This window comes from Petromyzon marinus, chromosome 4 (assembly GCF_048934315.1).
Source record: "Petromyzon marinus isolate PM22_M1 ecotype Great Lakes invasive population chromosome 4, UKy_Petmar_22M1.pri1.0, whole genome shotgun sequence".
In the NCBI taxonomy this organism is placed as follows: domain Eukaryota; kingdom Metazoa; phylum Chordata; class Hyperoartia; order Petromyzontiformes; family Petromyzontidae; genus Petromyzon; species Petromyzon marinus.
Window position 1 is genome coordinate 24,310,476 of NC_133670.1, and position 27,683 is coordinate 24,338,158.

At 47.8% G+C, this 27,683-nt stretch overlaps 1 protein-coding gene across 1 annotated transcript; it reads left to right on the forward strand.

Annotated features, from left to right (window-relative positions):
* ARL5C (ARF like GTPase 5C) lies at positions 1-27,656 on the forward strand. Its single transcript, XM_032944887.2, has 6 exons — positions 1-1,076; positions 14,846-14,906; positions 15,255-15,402; positions 18,051-18,134; positions 19,023-19,174; positions 20,134-27,656. Exons 1-6 carry the CDS (start codon positions 1,031-1,033, stop codon positions 20,180-20,182), a joined length of 540 nt encoding a protein of 179 aa, XP_032800778.1. The 5' UTR covers positions 1-1,030; the 3' UTR covers positions 20,183-27,656.
* The last annotated feature ends 27 nt before the right edge of the window (positions 27,657-27,683 follow it).

Below are 27,683 nucleotides of genomic sequence, written 5' to 3' on the forward strand. Positions count from 1 at the left end.
GACCCCGGCAGCCACACCCCCCCCTCTCTCCCACCCTCCCCCCGGCCCGAGAGGACGTGGAGGAGGCGGAGGCGACGCGGGCCACAAGGCGAGCGAGCGAGTTAGCGACGAAGACGTTGAGAGAAGAAGAAGAAGACGGGGGAAGGGGGGATCTCGTCCACAGCCCGCGGAGACACCCGGAGAACCCCCGCGCGGAGCTCCGCCGTCGCCCACGGGCCCGGGGGCAGGAGACCGAACCGCTCGCGCGAGTCTCGCAAGCGAGAAGCACCCGGGGCGTGAGGGAAGGGACGGCGGAGGCGAGGGCTGGTTGAGCCGAGGCCTAGCGGCCGAGAGCGCGGCTCCGCGCTGCCGTGGGGCTTGCCCGTGTCGCCAGCGTTGTCTTCTTGCTGGGTCTCCCAGTGTCCGCCGCCGCGTCTTCTGGGAGATCCTGCAGACCCCGATGTCTCCTTGTCCCGTTCTATAGACTCCCCTTGTCCCGTTCTATAGACTCCCCTTGTCCCGTTCTATAGACTCCCCTTGTCCCGTTCTATAGACTCCCCTTGTCCCGTCCTATAGACTCCCCTTGTCCCGTTCTATAGACTCCCCTTGTCCCGTTCTATAGACGCCCCTTGTCCCGTTCTATAGACTCCCCTTGTCCCGTTCTATAGACTCCCCTTGCCCCGTTCTATAGACTCCCCTTGGCCCGTTCTATAGACTCCCCTTGTCCCGTTCTATAGACTCCCCTTGTCCCGTTCTATAGACTCCCCTTGTCCCGTCCTATAGACTCCCCTTGTCCCGTACTATAGACTCCCCTTGTCCCGTACTATAGACTCCCCTTGTCCCGTTCTATACACTCCCCTTGTCCCGTCCTATAGACTCCCCTTGTCCCGTCCTATAGACTCCCCTTGTCCCGTCCTATAGACTCCCCTTGTCCCGTTCTATAGACTCCCCTTGTACCGTCCTATAGACTCCCCTTGTCCCCCGCGAGACCTCCCCCGACGTGCCCCTCCGCTGGCCGGGCTGCGGGCCCCGCTACCCGGCACGTGCTGCCATGGGCATCCTCTTCTCAAAACTCTGGCGCCTATTTAACAATGAAGGTACGTGGGGGATGGGCTGTGGTGGCAGCCTCAGTGCTGCGGCGTTCATGCTCACGGGTGTCAGTGTAGACACTGGACCTTGGCGCTTAGCTTCTTACTTCACCGAGACCGTGAGTGATAGTTATTTTATTAACTTCAGTGAGATTCAACTCGGGTCGGGTTATCTCTATCAGTGAGACACTACTAGGACCATCTTCAGTGAGATATAACTGGGGTTATCTCCATCAGTGAGACACTACTAGGACCATCTTCAGTGAGATACAACTCGGGTTATCTCCATCAGTGAGACACTACTAGGACCATCTTCAGTGAGATACAACTCGGGTTATCTCCATCAGTGAGACTATTAGGACCATCTTCAGTGAGATATAACTCGGGTTATCTCCATCAGTGAGACACTACTAGGACCATCTTCAGTGAGATACAACTCGGGTTATCTCCATCAGTGAGACACTACTTGGACCATCTTCAGTGAGATACAACTCGGGTTATCTCCATCAGTGAGACACTACTAGGACCATCTTCAGTGAGATACAACTCGGGTTATCTCCATCAGTGAGACTATTAGGACCATCTTCAGTGAGATATAACTCGGGTTATCTCCATCAGTGAGACACTACTAGGACCATCTTCAGTGAGATACAACTCGGGTTATCTCCATCAGTGAGACACTACTTGGACCATCTTCAGTGAGATACAACTCGGGTTATCTCCATCAGTGAGACACTACTAGGACCATCTTCAGTGAGATACAACTCGGGTTATCTCCATCAGTGAGACTATTAGGACCATCTTCAGTGAGATATAACTCGGGTTATCTCCATCAGTGAGACACTACTAGGACCATCTTCAGTGAGATACAACTCGGGTTATCTCCATCAGTGAGACACTACTTGGACCATCTTCAGTGAGATACAACTCGGGTTATCTCCATCAGTGAGACACTACTAGGACCATCTTCAGTGAGATACAACTCTGGTTATCTCCATCAGTGAGACTATTAGGACCATCTTCAGTGAGATACAACTTGAGAAATCTTCCTTCACCGAGACACGAGTAATGTTATATTTTTTGTGACATTGAACCAAGGGTTATTTTTTTTACTTCAGTGAGACTGAACGAGGGTGATTGTCATCTCATTACTTAAGTGAGACACGGAAATGAGCCGGGTGTAGCTTCTTACTCAAATTGAATATTTCATTAGGCAATCGGTGGACCACTGTTGGTGGCTATGTTCATGATACCAAGAGCAGCAGAGAGCGAGAGGGGGCAGAGAGAGAGAGAGGCGACGCTCGGTTATGGATGAGCTGCTGCTTTGCGCGCAAAACGCATCAACCGGCTACGAGGTTAGCGCCGTGGGGTTAAAGGTTAGGGTTCGTTTCGGGATAAAGAAGCAACGTTCTTGTCCGTACGGGAAGGATAAACCGGCTTAAGACTGGCTGAAGTGGCCAACGCAGGCATAAGCGAAATCTAATCCACCCCCCCTCCGTGTTTAATGAGAATCTGGCCCCGCAGAGAAAGCCACCCACCCCCCACCGAGGTTTACGGTATAATTAATTGTCGGTGCCGTTTTCTTTTGCATTCCACCAAAGACACCGACGGTACAACAAATGTCGACGTTGTTGTGCGAGCCGTTTCCACGGCGACAAACGCGTTCCGGACACGTAACACAAACGCGTTAAAAGCGATGTGTTTTTTTTTTAAACACAAACCTTTACCAAATATCTTCCTACAAACAGGGAGAGCGAGTGGTTGATACCGGTTCGCTTTTTTGTTGTTTTCGTTCATTGGTTTTCTTTGTGGGGTGTTATTTTGTTAATGTCGGCCTGGATCGACAAATTCCTAAATTATATTGTTACCGTGCCAAGCCTGAGAACTTTAATGGGATTACATTTCTCAGAGCTTGTCTTCCGTGTATGTGTTTGGACGCACACATTGCACACACCTCCCCCATGACGCCAGTCTGGCCCGGCACAATTTGTCAGTTCGAGTCAATGGGTGGTGGCACGTGAGTGACAGAGTGAGTGAGTGACTTTTCCGGTCATTTCACCCTCGGTTGCGTCAAGAGACTAGGTGGGGGGGGGGGGGGATTAGTGACACTACACCTTCCGTGACTGAATGAAAATTTGGCTGGATGTGAGTCCTTTTTTTAAATGAAATATTCAGATTCTGAGTTGTAAGGTGGCCTTCTCATCGCCGCCGGTCGTTGTTACGAACGCCGCTGCCGCGTTTCTCTGCTGGTCACGCCGGAGGAAATGAGCTGTTAACTACCTCGCATTGTATACAGGAGGTCGTGGGTTTGCATCTCTCTTCCCCCCCCCCCCCCCGTGGTCGTGTGGATTTTTCTCCGGGTCCTCCGGTTTTTCCCTTCACATTTAGAAACGTGCGTTTGGAGTCTGCTGTACATTTTCACACGATACTGTAAGCCTCTTCGTTGAGATATCAATTGTGATAGCCAGGTCACTGCTGAAAAATATCTATCTAGCTCAGTGGGCCTTACCTGCTGAAATATTTGTTTTTTTAATAGACCCTTGTCCACCGTGATGAGTCGTCATGCTTAAACACGACCCATCATCATCAGCAGAGCGACCTTGATCTGCCAGTGCGTGTGTTTGCGTGTGGTGTTTGTTTTTACCAATCGTTATACATTATTACTATACTTCATATTTAAGACCAGATTTCATCATATTCATCAGATCTCGGAAGCTCAGCAGGATTGAGCCCGAATAGTGCTTGGATGCCAGCAGCTATGAATTACAGGCGTTATAGGGCTGTAGTACAGGAAACAAACTCCATTGGTGTTTTCGTACTCCATGATCCAACATCTATGCTCCACACCTTTACTAACCCTCACTGACCAGCGTGGTGAAGTATGGTCAAATGGCATACACGATCGCCATGTGCACATTCATCAAAACATCCAATTCCATCCCTGTCGCAACACACCGAGGAAGCAGTGTGTGTGATAAATCAGGGAAAATTCTGAAATAAATTTGGAGCAGAGACAGGGTCAGGGGAAGGATACAGAAAGGGAAATCGTTATTGATAATTATGGTTAATTTAAGGGTGCCTCTTTGCCTTCCTTGGTCATCAGGCACTGTGTGTTCTTGCCGAGTAATTTTCTTTTATACGATTCATCTTTCCGCGCCTAAAAAGCGAGTTCGCTCTCCACACTGGAGATGGTCGTCGTGCTCACTGCTGGGCCAGGTCACACGCAGAAGCAAAATCGGTTCGATTCCCTGTTTGAGGATGCTTTATTTTCCTTCCCCATGCAGGCCGAGTCTGCTGCACAGTGCACATTACAGACCCTCTGACAATTGTAAGCTAGAGTGTGTTTTTTGGTGTCTGGCTCACAGCCTAAAAATAATAGTGACTAAAAAAAGAATGTAATTGCATTTGTTTGTTAGAATGTTTTTTGTTGTTAACTTAATTTAAAGTTTTTGAGGCACCATACCGTAAAGTGCAATCAAGTCACTTTTACCTGAAGAAGGGACATTGACTGAATTGCTAATGGACTATTTATGTGCCTCTTATAAGGCAGCGTTAAAATGACACGCACGGTGGAGTTCTGTACCACTGTATAGATTCGACAAGTGGAAACCGACAAAGAATATTGATTGAAAGCTGATAAGTGTACTATAAAACAAGGAGAGTTGCGTGCTCAGAATGAGACTGAGAAACAAAAATAGGAGTACATGGATTATGAAACATAAATCGAAGATAAATTGACGAAAGTGAGTGATGGGCTTAGGTAGGAAACATCGCTACAAGTAACGATGGTGGATGGACGAGACTAGTGATGGAATGGCAGCCCAAAGAGGAGAACACTCCCAACAAGGAGATGGAGCGATTATTTGAGTTCAGGTGACAGAGCGAATGGATTGTATCACAGGACACTGAGTGATGTTGACGTCATGGGCAGACTTTATCCAGCAGTGTTTCGACTTTGGTTCATGATGATGAGTTTACCAAGTGTTCCTCGATAAAGATAAATACATGCGTTATATAAATCATCTCTCACCTGGTTAAATAATACACTGATTTAGACTGGGGATCGTATGAATAGCCAGTACTCTTTTCACTTGTCATCATTCTGGGTCAAGTTTTGGTTCAATAATCGGTGCTCTTTTTTATATAGAAGTAAATGTAATTAGAATAGGTTTTCCCCTTTTTTCTGGCAACAAAACAGGTGTTAAGACGTTAAAACACCAAACTGAAACCTTTTACAAGAAATCATGTCTGCATTAACCACAATACTTGTGGTCAGAATGCAAACGAAAACATACTCTGTGTGAACCACTTACTACGTGTTCAAATTAAAATACGTAGATAATCACTTCATACCTGCACAATTCGTAGGAAGTTTTGTGAGCTTCATTTATATTAATTGATGCATCGTTTACATAGCTGTTGGTCAATCATTGTTCTGGATTGAGAAGTAATTAGATGCACGTGCACCCCTGTGCGCCTTGCAAAACAAAGAAAACCAAATGTAATTTGATTTATTCGTGTGTCTGACAAAGTGAGTCAGATTATTTGTTTGTGTGATTGGAATCAGTGAGTGGTGGCATAGTATTTTTTTGCACACCCCACTATGATCACAGAGACCCAGGCTTGTTTTCTAGCCATGCGCACCAGCACCCATTGGTATTTGAACTTGGTCTGGGCCTTGCTTAGGTTGACTCGGCATAAAATTATAATTATGTGCTGTGGTCAACATCAGCACCATTTAGCAGAAGACGGTTGGGCACATAGTTATCCACAGCACCCTATGGTGTGCTGTCCCGGCCTTAATATACGCTCACGAGCAACACTCAGCCATATGGTCTCTCCAGACTAAAAGGGAAACCTTTGTGCATTTGGAAAGAGAGGTTGTTTTGTGAATTCCAGCCATCTGTGCGTTGTTGACGGGTGCAGGTCACATTTTTTTTCCAGTGCTGGTGTAGGACCCATGAAAATTGAGCCCACGCAAATATTGCCTAACACACGCAGCCTTTGCTGTGGCCAATGGAAAACACCAACTGCCCCCAGCAGGCAAAACACAAACGTACATGTGTACAGCACTTAGCGGTTTGTCCAGCCAGTGGCCAGAGTACATTAAGCACTCACAAGTGCTGATTACGCCGCGGTAACGAGATGCTTACTACCTTGCCTGACATACAGGAGGTCGTGGGTTTGATCCTGACCCTGATGATGCCTGTATATTTGAAGTTTGCTTGTTCTCCCCGTGGTCATGTGGATTTTTTCTCCAGGTCCTCCAGTTTTTCCCTCCACATTTAGACTCAACATGTGTTTTACAGTATTTGGCTGCTATACATTTCCACATGATAAGCCACTTCCTTGGGTTATCATTTGTGGCCAAATCTCTTCTGAATAAGAGCTATGCAGCTCAGTGGGCTTTCGCTAGTAAAACGAAAACAAATATTTAGTTTCTCTCGTTAGCTCAGTGCAATACCGACTGTGAATAATTAGTCAGCATGTAAGAACAGTGCATTGTTTAAAGTAATGTAATATACTTGGTATGTGCATTGAAAATCAGCTATTTAAGGCTCACGCTGATTGTATGTAAATCATATCTCCGTGTTATATTTTGACAATTGTGCAATTTTTGACTGAAAAAAGCACAATCATTAAAACAAATTAGAACAAAGAGCAAAAAAAGAATCCGTTGATGTTGAATCGTGGCCCCAGATCGCAATATTTAATCGATTTGCGCAAGCAGTGAATAGTTACCTGGATAATCATGAAGGAAGCAATTAATCATCCACTCCATCATTCAGGGTCACGATTCAAATTAGGAATTGATTTGAAAGTGTATTACTCTTGGGGTGAAGTGTACAGTTTTTAATGGTCCGCTTCTGCAGATTCTCTCAAAGTGGTTTGGGGAATTTTTGTTTAAATACGCACCGAATATTATTGAATCTTACTCGCACGATTTTGTTAAGTGTACTGTAAGCCTGAGAATCGGTTTCAATCGATAAATCGGCGATTTCTTACATCCCCGTGGATAGTGAGCAAAACAACCCCCCCACACACCAGCACGCAACTTGCTTAAGAAGAGCATTAAATATACGTAGAGCACTTAGGGGACATTTTCCATTCAGAGTCGCCGGCTGCCAAATAAATCGTGCAGGATGGGTTGAACATACCAGCCTTGAGATTGTAAATGAAGGCACAGCATGGGGCCGCGATGCTCTTGGGTACGTGGAGTTTTTGAGCATCACTTTAGAATTTTGGCGGAGCTTGTGTCTTAAAGGGCAACAGTGGGGGACATTTTAGCATGAGTTACGAATGGTTGCGTACGGTTGGGCATTTTTCTTGTGACGGTAGCGTAGTGTTGCTCCTTCCCCTTGGGCTATGTGAGCGTCACGCATCTGGCAAATGTAAGAAGCGCTCGCCCTGTGAGTATTTGTAAAGACGTGACAAACCCTTTGCCCATCGCGGGGGTTACGTTCTTGTAAATATCTGCAATCGGTAAATCCGCGATCCGCAAACTCAACAGGAAAATGACGAAACAAGAGGTTTGGTTCATGCTTTGTCATACGACACATTTTATTTTAGCCTACATCAACCCAAACTATTTGAACGCACCGTACGTAGCCAACTGTGCTAATCGAACCGTACTAATATAACTTGTTCGGTAAATGTATAGAAATGTATAGACACTGTGTACAGTACTGTAAACTGCGGGAAGTAAAATATTGCGGCTGAATCTCACTGCCTCACTAGAGGCTGGGAACACGTGACCTGGGACAAGATGGCACGTGTGTTCTTCCGCTGCAGCATCATCGCGAGCAGTGCTGTTACGATGCATACAGGAATCTCGCGGTCAACCGCGAATTGGTCCAGCCACATGACTGCGATCGGCGAGCTATACCTCGATAAATTTGGTGCAAAACCAACGATAGCTAAACCGGCGAGAGGGAAGGGTTTGCTGTGCTCTGAGCCCTACCGGAGGATATCAGGACACTCACTAACAGGTATCCTTCCCCAGACTGACACATGCAAGTCAGCAAAAGTCTTGGAAATAGAACACACCGCTGTAAACGGAGGCTGAAAGATCAAGACACCTGAGAGACCTTTCTTGGAAGATAAGCCAGTTGTATCAAGCTGATCAAAGTCTCACTTGGTAACTTTTTAATGTTTATCATAACTAAACACTATTAATTCTAGTCTGCTGATAAATTCTTGAAGCCATAGCACTTAATCTTTGTACCCATGCATTGCTACAGTTACATTCTTTAGTGCATTCCACCAGAAAAATGTTGCATTTTTTGTGGTTAAATGTTTACACCTGGCACCTGTGCTTATGGATGCTGCCGTGGTGCAATGGTCGGTTAGCACCTTTGACTTGCGGTCATCATCCTTCCCCCAACACCTCCGACTAGCACGGTTGGCTACGTATGGTGCAAAAGAAGTTCAGCACACATACATACGTCCTGATGCGATCTCCCGGGCACGGCAGTTGGACCAAGTGTGCGAGTCTCTGAAGCCTCCTTCCCCCTTTGTCTCCGTCATCTCTGTTCACCCAGGAGTATAAATTAATACACCACAGTTATATTCTTGGTTCTTTCGGTAAAGTCACGTAGAAGGGAAACAATAAAATAATAAAAATATAAAACAAAATTCTCACGACGTTTCGACTGCAACACAAGCAATCATCATCAGGTGTGAAAACCACAGCAAGACAATTTTGAAAAAAGTGTGATTTTCACACCCGATGATGATTGCTTGTGTTGCAGTCGAAACGCCGTGAGAATTGTATTGTTTTATTTTTTTATTGTTTCCCTTCTACGTGACTTTACCGAAAGAACCAAGAATATGAATTCCTGCAGTCATGAAAGCTTTAAATCAACACTACAATTAGTTGATAGGCAGGTCCACATATGAGTTGGGTAAAGTGTATGTACTTTACATCTATCACCTTTACCACCTGTGCTTGAAGGAAGATTCATCCTGGACAAAATTAATGTGTCATGTACACATAAGCTATGTCCTGGGCTACCTGATGTGATTTTGATTTAAAGCTTTCGTGACTGCAGGGATTAACATTCTTGGTTCCTTCGGTAAAGTCACATAGAAGGGAAACAATAAAATAATAAGAAGAATAAAAATAAATATATATTTTTTATTATTTTATTGTTTCCCTTCTACGAAAGAACCAAGAATATGAATACCTGATGTGAGTTTTAAGCTTTGTTAATTGGAACAAAAACGTTCAATTTATGGTCTGGGGCACCTTCAAGCATCATCATTACCTCATTCCATTTTACTATGGCGATAATTATAGTCTTAAACACTTTAAAGCCTTGCCTTCTCGTTGATGAAACCTTATACTCCAGTTATAGTCCCCGGGGCATCCAGCGTAGGTACAAATCTACAAGATAATATCTCTTTGCCTTTCTTAAGTTCCGTCTCCCTTGAATCGGGAAAAGGATTGAGGACTCTATGCAATTGGTTTACAAAGAGAGGGCCAAAGTGCTCTACAAGTGAGCACTTTGGCCGTGCGTTACTGCCAGTCTTCACCCCTGTGTGCACGTGTGTGTGTGCTCGTGGTGCTGGCGGTAGTGTCGCGGTTAGCGCGCTGCGCCACGAACCCAACGTCCCGAGTTCGATTCCCGCTCACAATAAACAGCGTTGATTAATATCTGAACCGGTCCTGGGCCTCCCCGTGGGCAACTCGGACTCAAAATGAGTACCTGGTGCAGTGTGTAAAACATCACCACTGGGGTGACAAAAGCGGCCGGGCGTGGTGCTGGCCACCCACCGCCTTGTGTGCCGTGCCGGCCTCCATAGGTGCTCGCTAACGGCACTTGCCCCAAAAGTTTTGCTCAGGCTATAGGGGGGGGGATCTCTATCTTTGTCGTGTGTTTGTCCCCACTCCATACAGCACAGGAGCCCCATGACCTCCCCCGGGGAGCATCTTTCCTGTTTTAAAATTCCCGGTTTAAAGTCACTGCCTGGTCACGTTCACGCTGGGCCCCGAGGGACGAGGCATTTAATCGATCCAACTTGAGTTAGAGCTCTGCGTTAAATGCGTGCCTGAAATGTTGACATCCTAAAAACATTTTTTTTCGCTTGACCCGTTTTTCCAGACTTGCCAAAATAAATACGGCGTGAAAATTAAGTACGCATGGAATAAAATGTAAACAATTCAAACAACGTTTGATAGGCATAATGAATATTAATCTTGACCAAATACATTTGTTATATTCGTAAAGTGTTACAGGAAACACATATCAGTGGCAGATTTCATGCGCATGTGTGTGTGTCGCGATAAATGTGTCGCGAATGGCCACGTATTGTGGCTTTGCTGTCAGTGGGCGTACGAGGTACGGAAACGCACATTTTTGCTTGGTACTGTAATGATAATATCGTGAATTTTGGCATAATTGCCGGGGATGGTGGGGGTTGCGAGGCGGATGTTAACGGGGAACGTCAATGTTAAAAATACCATTGCACTGGACCCAGCCTTGCTCCTGATTTTAACGCTGCAGGGGTCCTGCGTGGCCATTAATGGTCCGGGTCTGGCCACACCACTTTCCCGAATGTCGGACAGCGCGGTCAACTTATACATTTAGAACTGCTTTTTGTGTTGAGTTTTTTGTCCTAACCGCACACCTCCGATTCGCATGGTTGGCTACGCACGGTGCCAAAGAAATTCAACATGCTTACATACATACGGTGCGGTGACTGCACTTCCACGCAAGAACGCCTCACCTTTTACCCCCTCCCCTCCTGCCCTGCTGACCTTTGCACCACGCGCTGGATATGCTCACGCGGCATACCGGGCAACTGATGTTCGTCACGTGGCTGCCTAAGCTGTTGTGGTCGGCGTATTTCTCTTTTAATGCAATTGTGCGGGTGTGTCCCCTCGCGTCCTATGAATTTCATGGGAGGGGATAGGTTAAAGCAACTTTGAAAGCATATAAAAAATGGCAGCAGAGTGTTCTAGGCGTAATGAGGAAAAGGGGGCCGTGATAGGTGGGAACCGGGGCCGTGGTAGAGTGGAGGAGGGGCAGTTTGCTGAGCAAGGCAGGCATTTTGGGGATGCATCGAAGTGGAAGACTGTTAAACCACGTGTTGGGATACTTGCGAGAGCAGAACTGGAAGGTCTGGTGTTAACATTACAACAACTCCAAGGTGAGCAGAAGGAAGAGAGGCCGCGGTGTGGTGTGGTGGTGGCAGCGCTTGGACATCAAAAGAGCACGTCCTGAAAATAGTGGGCCTGCCTCAACGTGTAGCATCTGCTCACCAGAAACTCGGACGTTTAGTAAGAATGTTCGTACCCGTTAAGAGGCCACAGTTGAAAACAAATAACAAGCTTTGCATTTGTATAAACTTGCCAACATTTAACAGGAATTTGTATTCATAAGAAAAGAACCATGTGTTCCCAGAGTTTCCAAATTACACATTTCACAATCGAACTTTACCTCTTGGCCTCAAGAGGTGTTTTTTGTACAAAATCAGTTCAATTACAACCTTGTAAAATACTATCCATTTCATTGGATAGCATTTTACTATCCAATGAAATGGGTGCTGTCGTGGCATCTCTGCAGCGAGGGATTAAAAGTACAGCTATTTTGTTACAATGAGATTAACAGAGGGCTCCTGAATATCGCATTACATCTTTTGTTTTTCATTGGTGGAGATTTAAACGCCTACAGGACTATCCAGGACACACAGTCTCGGTGTGTAGCTACAACGTAAGAACCGCTTGTTGTTTTGCTTGTTTTCCATTAAGTTACAAACATAAAAAACACAGTTACAGAAGGTGGTCGAGTGGGTTCTCTCGCAAGTGTGGTGAGTTGGTGGTTCAGCCCAGTCACCAATTATTATTTAGTCATCATATACATAAGTAATTTTGTTCAAATTGGTTCTTCAATTAACTTGGCTAAATTCCAGCTCTTGAGTATTAAAAATATCAGTCTGGCTATCACGTGACAAACGTTACTATGTGTGCACCAGAGGTCACTTGAAGGGATCTCAGAAGTAGTTTTGCAATATCCGCCTTTTTGGAGCGTTCTGTAACTGAGGATTGCGCTGCTGTGCGTGAGTTCCCTATAAATTATTTCTTCAAGACACGACACCAATATTAGCACGATGGGGATAAAGTAGGAGAAAAGACGTCCTTTTTAAAAACACATTTACAGTTCAGTGAACAAAATTATCTTGCCGATAACAGGGGTCACATTGATTATTATGACAGCAGCCGTTAAGATGGCGATGTTGGTGGTCATGGTAATCGTGTTGGTAATGGTGATGGCTGAGACCATGGTGATGGTATTGGTGATGCTCATGAAAATGATGTTGGCTGTCATGATGACGATGGCGATAGTCATGATGACCCCCCCACTCTCCCCAGAAGAGAGAGGGGGAGAGAGAAATAACTGGGTGACTGAGCGTAAAATCCTCCCATTCAGTACTTTGTGACGTGGTCCGAATCACTGTCCAAATATTATTCTTTCGCTTCCAGTTCCGCGGAATTGCTATTATCAGAAGCAAGTAAAAACCCATGGTCAGAGAGGCTCCGACCCAGTGATTAGTTGTGCAATGTTCTGTGAGTGAATACATCATTGTGCTTTGTTCATGAGTCGTCAATCAGTGCTTCTATTAATATGCGGGATGCCCCGAAAGAAATTGCTTCCTACATTTTAAATATCGGTAAGTCCTGATTCGCCGAGCGATGGAGGCTCTCGCACGCCTGTAATTCGGCACCGGAGGCAGCGAAGTGTTGGTGGACCGCACGTGATTGTTGTGAAACTCCCTTACCGTAGGTGTCGAAGTGCCATAATCCTGACTCGCCAGGATAATGCAGTGCAGCAAAAATGTCGACTCAACCTGTTCTGTCTGTATGGCATCGAGCGTTTCCCTCTCGCACACACGTCGGCTTCCTCCCACGTGTAAAACGCCACTGGCTATTGCTCGGATGCCATCCTGCTCGTCTTTTTTGGTTCCTCGTGCCTCTGAGTTATTCTCTGTCTCTCTTCGAGAGTGAGTGAAGACTGTACGCATTATTTAAGTTAAAATAATTTTTATGCACATTGATATATATTTTTTTACAGTGGCCATGTTTCCCCAAAAACTTGCTCCGGCATCAAACAATTATTTTACTGCATTCCATTGCTCTCAAATAATTGATGGACATGATCTAACCACTCGCGTCCTCGACAGCAGTAATTGTTAAATGTAGTTGCCATGTCGTTTGCGGTGTCTCATTTATTATAAAATAAGTGGCCAGGTGGGTGCGGCGTTTGGCCATGCGTGGCTCGCAATCCGAAGGTCGAAAATCTACCCCCCCCCCCTCCCAACAAGTGCCGACTCGGCACTCTGAACAAAACAAACCATCCCCGCCGTTTGTGGACAGCATCGGGCACACCGGGGTCGCATTCAGACACTACGTGAATTGCACATCGCCAGTTGTATTGTTACGGCTATGACAACAGCGCTCTTGATGACGGTGTTGGTACCGGCCGAAGCTCCGCCCGCCATTCTGCACCATCGCAGCACGGGGGGGGTTCGCGGTCGCTAATGGTCAAGTTACGCTCGCGGCCACACCTCGTGGATAATTAATAAGCACAATCTGCACCCTCGCTCTGTACCGCCCAGCCCCGGAGCCCTTTTATTCACCCGCTACCCAAGCCCACAGCGCCGTGCACTGCAAATCCTGTTACGGGTCCTGTGGTTCGGTGTCATCGGTGCTCATTTATTTATCGTGCCGCACTTGTCCCGGTGGTGCGAATGGTGCCCCCCCCCCCCCCCCACTGTGCCGGGTTCACCGGTTTAAGTATATTCCTTGACACCTGGATTTAATAGTGCAGTGCACAGCCTGAGCTGTCCACCGGGTGACTGACGGGCGTTCCGAATGACTCGTCTGTTTGTATGCGTGTGTGCACGTGCACGCACGCGCGTGGCACAGTATAAACATTAACACAGATCTCGCACATCACGTGGGCTCAAGGTGCACATAGTTTGGCACAAGCACCGTGGTGACGTCACCGCGACTTAGTGGCGAACGGCGGTTGTTGTGGCACAGTGTAAAGAGATGTATTGGGGAAGTTTGCGAGGTTAATCCGTAGTGTTAGTCTTAACGATTAATCGCTGGCAACGTGACGAAGTCTCACGATTCGGTGTGGCGATTAAATTTGATAATTGATTCGTTTATTAACATTGTGGTGGATATAGTGGCAGCTCGTGACTGTAGAGCTCGTGTCAATTACTTACAAAGTATATGAAGGGAAAAACACCAGTTCTTGCAGGCGTGTGTTTTGATGCATGTGTTGTGAGCTTCAAATGGATTTTAATTGATTGTTGTAAACATCATCGTATCTCTGATGGTATCAACAATGGAGGCGTAGTCATAGCCTATGAATTACTTGGTAAGTTATTGTTGATATATTACAGAAACAATAGCTTTTATGTAATCATTAATGTTATTAATTTCAGTTCCAGCACATTTTCTCTAGTTCTTTCAGCTCTTGCGTCTGCACTGCTGTTGGCAGCCCCTGAAATTGTATTCCTGCTCCGTAGACCATAAAAGCAGAGAGATTCATGACGGCCCAATTTCTCTTTTTTTTTCAAGAACAAAAAAGAGATTTCCAAAGTATGTAAATAAACATATGGTGCAGCCCTATCCAAAAACTAACATCGGTGTTATATTTAAGTCCACGTGTGCATTTCACCTGTTCACAATCGTTCATGTCTGTTGGGTGGACGCGAGTTCGTCGCTCGTCTATTAACGCTGCCCGCTCGTTGTTGTTTTTTTTCAGAGCACAAGGTTATTGTGGTGGGGTTGGACAACGCCGGGAAGACGACGATACTCTATCAGTTGTGAGTACTTCGAGCCTGCCTGCAACAAACCCAGAGTCTCCGCACGCAAAACACAAAACGGTATCCTCCAACCTCCCCCACACTTGAAAATAAAATAACTTTGTCTCTTCTCACAATTTCATCCCGATTGCGCTGTCGACATCATGCCGTGGGGTGTCGGATCAAGTCGACCTCTTGCACAGCAGCGCAACCACTCACGTTAGAACACATTCGTTGAAGGTAGATATCATGATATTTAATTTTCTCTATCTGCCTATTTTCATCCCCGTCTTTTCATCATCCTCCCACTGCATCCACGATCGTGTTTACTCCCTGACTATGTCCGTGTCCTCTGCCCTGCCGCTACAGCCTGATGAACGAGGTGGTGCACACCTCCCCGACGATAGGCAGCAACGTGGAAGAGATCGTGGTGAAGAACACGCACTTCATCGTGTGGGATATCGGAGGGCAGGAGTCTCTGCGCACCTCCTGGAACACGTACTACACCAACACCGAGGTGAGCGGCGGCACCCTGCCTCCCAGCCCGTGTGTGTGTGGCTCTCTACCCAGCCCTGACTCTTTCTCTCACCCATGACTCCCCACCTCGTGTTTATCGGCATTGACTTTGCCCATTTCTTACACTCGTTCTCTCCTGGCAACCCATGATGCCGAGCGGTGGTTATGTTCCGTTAAAATGAGCGCCAAGATGCTGTTATGCCACCGTGTGGCTGGAGGGAGTGTGTATGTTGTCCAGTCGTAGGCGTGTGCATGTCGACACATTGTCACCATCATAGCTCACCATTTAGTTCTGTTTTTTGTCTCGTTTCTGCTGCCTTGTTTGTATTGTCTGTCTCATTTGTTTCCACCTCCTTTGTTCCATTAGCCTGACGGTTAATAATGGATTTGTACGCACAAAATTCCATTCCTTCATTCTGATCGAAATAATAAATGTAATTGATTCATTGAATCTTCCCATGCTTACCGAGCATGTAAGAATGTGGTCTCCTCGTGCTTTCGTTGTATTCTCATGATTTTGCTTTTGCAGTTATGGTGAATGTAGAGCTGCTTCGTGGCCGTAGGGTTTACACGAATGAATCGAAAACAATATATTCTTATATGCACCGTTCCACACATTTATCATGTGTCTAAAACATAATTTTTATATAATAATTGACTCGTCACATTGATACATTCCCTAATGCTTCTATTTATCGTGTTGTGTCGTATCATTGACAACGGTTGGGCGTGGAATATTGGGGTGTTCGTACTGCACCTCCGATTTAGCACGGTTGGCTACGTACGGTGCGAAAGAAGTTCTACATACATACAATACAGTTTAACACGTAGACTTTAAGCGACCAGTATTATTCATAATAAAAGTTTTTGGGTTAAATCGCGTAAGTATAAATGTGCCGCAACCCTCCACCACCCGACACGGCCAATCGGTAAAAAATGTGTCACGTTAACAAACACCAATTAGTTACTTCTTCAGCCCACCGGTGTGTTTGAAGAGTGAATCCACAACATTTAGAATTTGAGTACTGTGACGTTTCACTAGTAATTACATCCAGCATCTTCGGGCGATTTGCCAGAAGAGTGAAGCCATCCACCTGCTTCCGGTCTTAAATCGTGCAGGACGACGGCATCATTATGAATACAATACAGTTCCCCGTCGTGCTGGTTGGGGGAGCGCGGTTCCCGCGTTGCACACAAAGCACAGCGCGGTGTGCGTATATATAATGTACCACCTTTGACGAGATCTACTAGCGTGCGTACCACCAGAGGAATTGAAGCCCTCATGTTAACCCGACTCCCGTCCCATGCACCATTACGCAGCCCTTACCCAGATGTTGACTTAAAGCACATGCCCCACACTTTGCCATGACCCCCGTATATTTTTCTCCGGGTTTTTTTCCCCTTCCACATTTATAAATATGCATTTAGATTATTCAGATTATTTTGATGCTATACATTTCCACGTGATGATACGCCACTTTGTTGAGCTGTCTTTTGTGGCCAGGTCGCTTTCTGAAAGATAAGTTAATACCTCAGTGGGCTTTACCCAGTAAGATAAAAGATAGTTTAGTTGTATTTATATAAATTTTAAGTGATTTATTTACCTTGCCTAGGCTGTGCTGTCGTGTTTTTGTATTGTTTGTTGTTTTAAGGTTCTGACCCGCCCCTACTGGACATTTGCGAGAGAGAGCTCCATAGCTCATCGGATTCCTCCAGTATAAATAAATCTTCTGATTCCTCTTGCTTGGCTCGGAGAGCCTCGATGAGTCTCATGACTCTTGTCAGGAGGGCCCTGCCAAGTTTTCGCAGTCTGGGAGCGATGTTTACAGATTAGCAACGCTACACCTCCCCCCCCCTGCTGCGAATTCCAATTGAGTAATTTTTAGGTATTTTGTTTCAGCGTTTGGGGTGTTTGCCCAAATACCTGTTACATTGTGTGTGTGTGTTTTCTTCTTAGCTAAAACGGAAAACCCAGCGGAAACCAGTGCAGAACAGGGGGAGAAATTTAAACTCCGCATAGAGAAAGGCACCCGAATCAGGGATCGAACCCAGGCCCCCTGCTTTCTACTTATCCCTGAGCTTGCCCCTCCACCAAAACCCCTGACCTCTCTAATAAGTGTGCGACGTTTCCCCTTCCCGGCAATGCAACGATTGGTCACAGTTCGGCGTCACGGTTTGATTCATGGACCAATCGTTTTTTTGTCATTGTGGTTTGTGTAGAATCTCTCTAGTGCCTGTAGGGTATCCATGACCCCACTGTTTCCATGAACCTATCTGAAATATAAATATTGAATACATCATTGATGCTTATGTGACTGATTTTACATACACATGTCATGAACAAAATGATTATGAATTTAACAATGCTGAAACGTGTATGTATTTTTAACTTCTTTCGCACCGGCCGTAGCCAACCGTGCTAATCAGAGGTGCGGGGCAGTCGACTTGTCCAGTAACTCATCGATCGTGATCAATTAATTGGTGGATCGTTACCATGCCCACTCTTCGATGCCTCCACCTTCCCGGTGTGATTGACCGACACCCCCCACCCCTCTACGTGCCCCAGCCCACCAACGCACACGGAGCCGCCCGACCAGCAGGTGCAGCTTCTGACTCTGGTCGTGTGCCCGTGCCCCCGTTGGTGTGCAGTTTGTGATCGTGGTGATTGACAGCACGGACCGCGAGCGACTGGCCATCACCAAGGAGGAACTGTACCGCATGCTCGCCCACGAGGTGAGCGTCGGCGCCGCACCGAAGTGACGTTGTAGCTGAGGTGGTGGGGGGGGGGTAGGGGCAGAGGCTGTGCGGGGTACACAGGGAGCCAAGCGACAACGCGACCGTTAAAAAGAGAAACCCAACCCAACAAGCGGCTCCTGTTTGTGCGTGCGCAACCGAGCCTTTGGGAGTTTGGGTGTCGACTGCGCGGCGTTTGCGGGATTTGGCAGAAGGAAGTGACGGTGATGTGATGTGTTGCGATCATTCAATAGCGGTGGGGACGATGGCATCGTGAAGATGTCATTTACCTTCAAATCAACTACTTTTGTGTGCAGACGCCTTCATTAATACGGCATGTACCGGTGAATAACCAATGTATGCGTGGGTATGTCTACCTTCATATCGCTGACAATTGGTATATGAACCTGTCCTGTGCCTCAGTTAGGTCGACGTAAACTGAATATGTGTATGTGATGTGATGCATAAATATCACCACTGGGAAAATAAAGGTGGCCGGGCATGATGCTTGCCGCACAATCCACTGGTATGGCGTTTTGCTCTTGATCGGTGCTTGCTATGACAGCATTTGCCTCCTCCGTCAGTCTGTGTGGTTGTCGGAGGACTCTTTGTGTTTGTCCAGTTCGCACACCAAACTCACGATCAATAACAGTGGCGAATATTTGAACCGGTCCTGGACCATCCCTACAGGTACTCTACCTTAATTGAGTACCTGTAGTACCTGTTTAAATGCCAAAACTCTGGTGCTGGCCACCCGCTCCCTCATGTGCCTTTGCCTTTGTTGGCCTTCTTAGGTGCTCTCTGTGACAGCACTTGCCTCTGCAGTCTGTTAAAGGCTATACGGGGGGGATCTTTGTCTCTGCATTACCACCTGTCTCCTGCTGGTAGGATCTCCGCAAGGCGTCCGTGCTCATCTTCGCCAACAAGCAGGACATGAAGGGCTGCATGTCGGCCGCGGAGATTTCCCAGTACCTGAAGCTGACGTCCTTCAAGGACCACCCGTGGCACATCCAGGCCTGCTGTGCCCTCACGGGAGAGGGGTGAGTGTGACTGCACCACTTGATACCCACTCAACCCCTACCATTAATGCGAGATGTTAACTTCCTCACCTGGTATACAGGAGGTCGTGGGTTCAATCCCGACTCAGACGCCTGCTGTATATTTGGAGTTTGCAGTATCTCTCTTCCCTTGGTCTGTGTAGATTTTTCTCCCGAGTCCTCCCCCCCTTCACATTTAGAAACACGCGTTTAGAGTGTTTGGCTGTTATAGATTTCCACATGATAAGCCACTTTATTGAGCTTTCATTTGTGGCCAGGTTGCTTCTGAAAAAGAGCTACATAGCCCAGTGGGACTTACCTGCTAAAATAAAAAAAATAGTTCAATCATTTTTCTTTTTAGTTTTAATGCTGACCTTAAATCTAACCTTCACGCGGAACTCCAATGCTTGAATCTAACCCTACCCCTTGATCCTAATTCGAACTCTTAACTCATAACTAACCCATGATTCTAACACCTAATAATAATACTTTTAATTTTATATATCGTCATTCATGCCAACAGCATCCAACAACGCTATACATTAATTATATAGGATGACCAAATCCCATATACGCGGTTGGCTACTCATGGTGCCAAAGAAGCACAACACACACACACATACATACCAAGCACATGAAAACCCCTGCTACCAAGAAAACTCAAATGAATCAACGGATTAAGAAAACGCACCAAAACAAAAAGCACAAATAACAAAAAAGTTATCCATTAAAAGTTAACCATAAACCTTAACGATAACGCCAATCCCCAAGCCTTCACTAACACTTATACCTTCTAATCCTGACCCCAAACCCTTCAACTTAAACCTAATATCTAACCCCGCTACATACAGTGCGAAAGAAGTTCAACATACGTACTGGCACTGTTGTTGTTGTGTAAAATTGCACGTATCTATACATGAACACGTTTGTGTGTGTGTGTGCGTATTTGTGTGTTCCTACAGGCTTTATCAGGGCTTAGAGTGGATGACTTCCGAGCTGGGTGTAAGATAATACCTCAACACGGTTGGCATACCATCGTGGGAAATGAGAAGAGAAAATAAAATACAAACTTTGCTCGTTACCGAGAGACATTTCAGTGACAACGTATAAAAACATAATCATTAAGTTAATAGAGAAACAAAAAAGGACAGACACTCTCGCAAACAGGACAACTAATTACCCAGGAACGTTTGTCATGAGCCAGCATCTGAACGATAAAACACTTGAACGACGCGGGTCACTGGAGGCTGTGTCCTGCCGAAGGGGGCTTCGTGACGTCGCAAAGTGCTCTCTCTCACATCCTCCCCCAGCTCCCCCAGCGCTTCGTCAGCCCAGCCGCCCGCCTGACCACTCCCCTGCTCGCCTACACCATCCGCAACTCCCCTAACCCCCCCCCCCTCCCCCGCCGCTCTCAACAACACTTAAAACTGTCACGGAGTTCTGTCGGCCACGGCGAGCGAGCGGCCAAGTGGCCGCAGCAACTGTCCTGAACGCCAATAGCGGTCGCCTGCGCCTGGATGCGAGTTCATCGCTGGGCCACACGTCAATCCAAAACGTGGGTCCCCCCGCACACACACATCTCCCGAGGTGCGAGAGGGAGCGAGCGCTAAAACCTGCGACATCACGGATTTCTCCTGCGAGGTGCAACGCTGCCCTTCGGCGCCTCCCGTGGGCTGCGCGAGAGAGAGAGAGAGAGAGGGGTGGGGGGTGTAAGCGTCGAGGGTGGCCGCGGCGTTGGGGCTACTTCTCGAGAATTACTCCGCGGGGTTCTCCCCCCTCCTCCGGCCACCTCCAAGGAAACGGCACGTCCCGGCGGCTGGTCGCGGCTGGTTTTGTCTCCACCGTGACGCGCCGCGTCATGCAGCTCCCCCCCCCCCCCCCTCGCTCCGTCGGCGTTGGTTCGCGCGTGTCTCCGGTCGGTCGTGTTTACGAGCAGCTCCACCGTGGCGTGGATTGTTCCCAGCTTCAGGCCTCGGGAGCTCTCAACCTAAGCAACGTTTTCATGCCGACAGATTTGCCTCCACCTGTGCGTGTGTCTGCGTGCGTGCGTACGTGTGCGTGTGGGTGCGTGTGTGGCCTCAACGTGCACATAGCCTGGCACAAGCGCCGCGGTGACGTCACCGCCACTTAGTGGCGGATGGCGGTTTTTGTGTGTGTGTGTGTGCACTTGATCGGGGTGCATGCTAAGCTATGGCAACACGAAGAAGCCACTTTGTCTTGAAATTTGAGTAAATTTGGTATATTTTTTGGTCATTTGAAAAGTGTGATCATTTCAGCGTCACGGTGTGTCTTCCACACTTTACAAACTTATTTTTGTATCCAAGGCCAACAATTTCATTTCAGGTTGTCATTGGCTAATCCACAAATATCTATTGGCAACTTTATCAGAATAACATAACTTTTTGTCGTTAAAGATCGTGGCATAAGTGGCCTCGTGTTCCCTGGGGCTTTGAACACAGTTGATGGTTCAATGGACGTGTAAATTCTAGCCCACATTCGTTTATTTTTGCTCCCCAAAGACCTGAGGTCGAGAACCATCATCGGAAACCATCATATTTCCAGACTCGCTGTGTTCACGGCCGCGGGGTTTTATGATTAGCAGATGGCTTGCGATGTTCTTTGTTACAGTATTTTTGTCGTTACCGCAGGTGGTTTTTTTTAGATTGTGTGAAAATCCTGCTTCGTTTTGAGGCCCTTTGCTAGACTGTTTCACCCGCAGTCTCTGCGCACCTCTCATCTCCCAATGCCTGCACGCACGTCCCCTTTATTTATGTTTGAGAATAAAGGCAGCTGTGACGCAGCGGTGGGTTTGGCACATGAACAGGGAAGCGGCCGGCAGCTATTCACTGCGGCCGTCGTATTTTTTTTGTAATAAAAGTTATTGCATTAAAAATAAGCGATTCAAATCAGGCCTTATTGTCCTGCCCCTTTTTTAAACTCGGGGGCACTCTTTTCGGAACATCCAATCGCTGCAACGGCTGTCGACTGCCCCAGTCGGTGTGAGCACGTGGCACAGACAGAGTCCGCATAGGGTCCACGAGGTGTGGCTTCTTGTTTGTCCCAGCTTGTCAATTTTGAAAGGAAACAAAACTGTCAAGTGGATGGCTGAACACGGCCGCTATTTGGATATCAACAAGGGTCAATCTGAACCCCAACCCTGAACTGCTTGAGCCACTTACTGGACTGATAAGCCTGGTGTAGTTAAGGTTTCTCTTAATGTATGTAAAACTCGTGACAAACAAGAGCCCAACTTGAAGCTCGATTGCCATGACTCAGAGCTGTTATTGCAATTGTCGTACAAAATCTCATCCCGGTCTCTTTGTCACTTTACAACCGACCCGCACCGAAGCCGTACCGAACTAGCCCAGCACAGTTCACGATGCGCCAGGTTTCACCACTGCAGAAGCCGAGCAGTGCTTACTGATGTCACTTACAATGAACGAGTCGAGAGTCGTATGGAGGTCATGCGTACGATGAAAACGATTAACCTTACCCCTGACCCTACTTGGTCCCGAGCCAAATTCGTATAGGGTGCCACGGTGGCCTGATATTATCAGTATGAGGTCGTGGGTTCGATCCCGACCCTGACGCCTGTATATTTGGAGTTTGCATGATCTCTCCGTGGTCGTGTGGCTTTTTCTCCGGGTCCTCTGTTTTTTCCCTCCACATTTAGAATCAACACGCGTTTAGAGTATTTGGCTGCTTTATATTTCCACATGATAAGCCACTTCGTTGAGCTATCATTTGTGGCCAGGTCGCTTGTAAAAAAGAGCTCTATAGCTCAGTGGGCCTTAACTGTCTTGTGAGGCCAGTTTTACAGTTTGGCCCTGGCATGGCTCGGCAAATTTCCAGTGGAAAAACTATCCATTACCGTGAGGGCCTCACTCTGGCATGGCTCGGATGTATGAGTGAAAAAGGGGAATAAACAGTGGCCAGGCTAACCCAATGATCCTGTTGTCCATGCGTACACGAAGACAAATATTCGCTGTATAACCTCAACACTGTTTGAGCAAGTGCTGTTTGCAAGCGCCTCTGAAGGCCGGCAACGGCACGAGGGGGTGGGTGGCCAGCCCAGTGCCACGCCCGGCCGCCTTTGTCTCCCCAGTGGCGATGTTTACACCACACCGGGTTCTCATTTGAGGCCGAGTCAACCTAGGGGAGGCCCAGGACAGGTTCTGATAATTGTCACTGGTGTGGTAGGTGTGAGCGAGATTCGAACTCGGGGTCACCGGGCTCTCAGTGCGCGAACCGCTCCACCACCACCACTTCCACATGGCACAGAGACGCGGGCTAAAAATACAGTGGAGCTAATCGCTACACCACCACCGCTACATCACCACCACTTCCACATGGCACAGAGACGCGGGCGAAAACATCGCGACAAGTCAAGCGACCGGACACTTATGCAAGGCCAATGCTCGGCAACACTGTTGTGTCCAGTCCGGGTGTTTTTAGTAAAACGCATGAGAAGTATTCGGACATCGTTGTTAAATCTGGCAGGTGGACTCAAACCCTGGGTTGTTCGTTATTAAAATACTTGGCATGTAACCATACGATTGATTAACATTGGCTTTCTGCGCCCGCTGTACACGCGGCCGACGACTTGGTCGTGAGAATTGCTTTTTATTTTGTTGCTTTTACACGATTGATGTAGATGTTACAAATACAGTGGAGCCACATGACCCACGAGGCGCCCGATCCTGTCGGATCTCGCAAGCTCGGCAGTTCCCATCACGTCTCGTGCTTGGATGATGGGCGACCGCCAAGCACTGCGTATACGTCCCCGAATCTTCCGGCTTGACGTTGGCGGAGGAGATCGCCAACGTGCCCCCGGGTATCTGCGCCCGCGCCTTGCTCAATCCAGCCGGTGCAAATTCAACCCAGGCTCATTTGCGTTTCATCGTTTGATCGATTAATATCGACTCCTACGTTCGCGATGCATGCATGGGTGTTGTTGTGTCTGCAAGAATCTCGATGCGCTTTTTCGACTCGCGTTGTCTGTGCGGCGTTCACGTCACCTCTACAGCCACTAGGGGGCGGGGACGCGACCATCCATTCACTGCACTGTTAAACGAGTCAAGACTGTGTACATCCTTGATTACAGCTCAACGACCCTCGAGTTGCTACCTTCATCGAATTGCAGTGTTGGCCCGATGGCACGGGGGAAGGGGAGTGAATTATTTCTAACGTGCACAAGGCCAGCCACGTGCGTGAGAAGTGCCCCAAACACACGTGGATGGGCTCTTGACACGCGCACACGAGCACGTCTTGTGCACCCTCCCCCAACTGCCAACCCACTCCTCAATTCCACAATCTGCGGGGTCTCCGTGACATCCTACGTTGTCATGTTAATATGTAAATGTGTAACGCTTTGTAAAACTCTGGAGCGACGTCTTTTGGTATTTTTATTTATAAGAGCCCAGCCGCCCTGGATGCTGTTCAAACGGACAACTCGCGTGTACATGTGTAACGATAATACTTTTTACTATTGTATCATTATCGTTGTTATTACTGCTATTATCATTACTATTGTTGTCATTATTAACCAGTGATGGTGCTGCATGCCTCTAAGCATTGCCTGGGCCCAGGGCGAAGTGTCGAATGTTTGGTGGAGTTTGATCGCGAGGGGTGGCGTGGAAGGAGTTTAGGTTTTGTGCTGAAACCGCGTCACAATGACGAACTGTCTCGAGTGTGTAAACGACGACGCATCGATGCATTCATTCATCATCGTCGCCGCCGCCGCCATCGATTCTCAAAGCTCTTCGTACATGCGTTGAATAGCGCGTCACCCAAGAACCGATGCTTTTGTTCCATTGGTATATATTTTGTTCGGAATGTGAGATCGCTGTGCAGCGACTTGGAGACCGCTACATTCGCCACAATGTCATGCTATTATTTTAAAACAAACGTTTTGCTGGCTGGAGGGACGGACGGACAGACGGACGATCACGTCCGTACAGGTTACTTGTAAAAAAAAAAATTCTGGAATCATGACCATGAATCGCCGTGGGTTCGTGATAGGGGAGGGGGGTGTAGGTAGCAAATTGTTGAGTGTTACCCCCCCGCCCCCCCCCCCCATTATCTCGCCACCAGTGGCTCGATCCTCTGGCTTCCGGTGTTTGTGGCAAGGTGATCCATGCTGTAGGGACGCAGGGACTCCTCTCTGTCTGCGGTCCACCCGTGTGTTTATTTTAACCCGCGCCAGGCGTGGCTGACTGCTTTGGCTGACTTCGACTGCGTTGAATACACGTTTAAACCAAACTCGGCGCGTCTGCCATCGGCCTGCTCTCGTTCACCTGCGCACGCACTCGGATCGCGATGTGGTGGTTACGCTGGGAACCGCGGGCGATGCGGGGCGCGGGGGCTTTGCCCTCTGCCCTCGCCGCTTTCTTTGGCCTTTAACTTCACACTCCGCTGGAGGAATTTCTTCGTTCAGTGACGACGGGGAGGATGTTATTTGTTAAACAATTAAGCACGAGCGTTAAATCAACTTCCTAGGCATTCTGTTTGAGAACAAGCAATCCAGAACTCTGACTTTCGGAGTATGCTTAATGCAAATAAGCAAACCCTTCTAGAACGTTGTTAGACGTTATATCAGCCACTAAGTCTCTATGCATGCTGATTTTAGAGATGGTCTCTGGAAGTCTTCTTCACGAAGGCGCTGCTAGGGATGTTTCACAATTTCCTCGAGTGTTTATGTACCGTGTAGAAGCAGACCCGAATGCCCGGAGAACACTGAAATCTTCCCCACACACACAAACTGGTCTGAAACATACATTCCGCTCGGCTTAATACGGAGGGGTGGGGGGACCAGAACTTGTCCCCTACATCATCTATACGTGATCCATCAACCCCCACACCTGGATTTTAAAACAAGCTTCCAAAAAATGTTGCCTTAAGGTGCACATGGCCTGGCACAAGCGCCGTGGTGACATCACCGCCACTTAGTGGCGAATGGCGATTGCTGTTGAGAGACTGTGGAGTTTGTGTGTGGGAGGGGAGCGGTGGTGGAGCGGTGTTGGAGCGGTATTGCGCGCTGCGCTTCGAACCCGGCACCCCGGGTTCGGTTCCCGCTCACAGCCAACACCAGTGACGATTATCTGAATCGCTCCTGGGCCTTACCTAGATCGACTCGGTCTCAATTTAGTACCTAGTGTGCTGTGTAAACATCACCGGCCGGGCGTAGTGTTGGCAACCTCGTGCACTGTGCTGGCCTTCATAGACGTTCGATAACAGCACTTGTCCCAACAGTCTGTTCAGGCTATACGGAGTTTATGTCTGTTCTACCCTGTACAGCTGTCCTCCCAGAGTAAAAAAAAACACACCGAAATCCAACCCACATACAAACATGTCACAGGGATTGGCTAAAACATTGGAATGCTGAACAAAAAATGGCCTGCTTAATGACTCAATCGGGATTACACAGCAACGTCGCCTCCCTGCCACGAAAACTTGGCAGGATGCTCCTGAAAAACAGTCTTGAGACTCGGTGCGGCTTTTCCGAGCGCAGAGTACGCCTTCAACTGCGCGGGCCTGCATGCTTCGTCGTGACACTTACGCACGTGTATCAGTGGGTATGCTGGTGCTTGGTTATCGCCGCGATAAATCTGCCCATGAGATCTGTCCTTCCTTGGAGGTGCGTGCGTGCAACCTTCCATTCAGGAATCTATTCTTCTTGTAACTTTGGTGGTGAATGGTAAGCGGTCACAAGTGGCTTCTGTAATTGGGGTCACATAAACCCATCGCAAGACATCGACACACGTGACTCAATTGTAATCGATTAATAGATGTCAACCACCACCACCAGACTCCCACACCAGTTTCCGATCGCGCCCACCACTCATTACTAATTAATCGCCACTGTTGAGTTGAAATTCATTGCCACCGTGGAACTTGCTAAAATCATCCCAGCACAATGCACATACAAGACACTGGTAGTATTGCTGACTTGGCACAAACTGTTAGTTATTTTGTATCGACTTCTGATTGATGATGATGGGCTAAGTCGACGCGTGACCAGGATTTGAACCCGTGTCCTTCCAGCTGTGAGTGTCTACAGCTGCCACCCGCGCCTGATACGGAACCGTCACGTGTACGCGGACCCTTCAATGCACTGCTGCGGCTGCGTAAGGGATATTTGACCATACTTCACCGTGCTGGTCAATGGGGGTTTGGTGAAGGTGGGAGTGGCGGGGCGGGGGGCAGTGCCGAACTACAATTGTGTTTTGCTGAATTGCCCTCCCCTGCTCACGGCGCCTCTTGCAACCCGTCTGTCATGCATGGTGATGATGATGACGATGATGATGATCCACACTACCAGGCATCGCCCAGGCTCAAATCCCCGCTGAGCTTGCAAGGCCGTGGCACATCCCGTAACGGATGCCGCCCCGGTCTTCACGACTCAACTTCAAAATAGACGTTGTGAAGGAAGCGCGCGCATCGACGCGAAGTGATGACAGTATTGCAATAAATGTCCTTACACGTTGCTCCGTTTGACAGCGTCGCGTTACTT

What these genes read in the sequence shown, in the direction of transcription:
- ARL5C (XM_032944887.2), top strand. Translation starts at nt 1,031, where the DNA reads ATGGGCATCCTCTTCTCAAAACTCTGGCGCCTATTTAACAATGAAG. An exon ending in GCGCCTATTTAACAATGAAG is followed by an intron (nt 1,077 to 14,845) that starts GTACGTGGGGGA and finishes GTTTTTTTTCAG; the next exon opens with AGCACAAGGTTATTGTGGTG. An exon ending in ACCGCATGCTCGCCCACGAG is followed by an intron (nt 18,135 to 19,022) that starts GTGAGCGTCGGC and finishes TCCTGCTGGTAG; the next exon opens with GATCTCCGCAAGGCGTCCGT.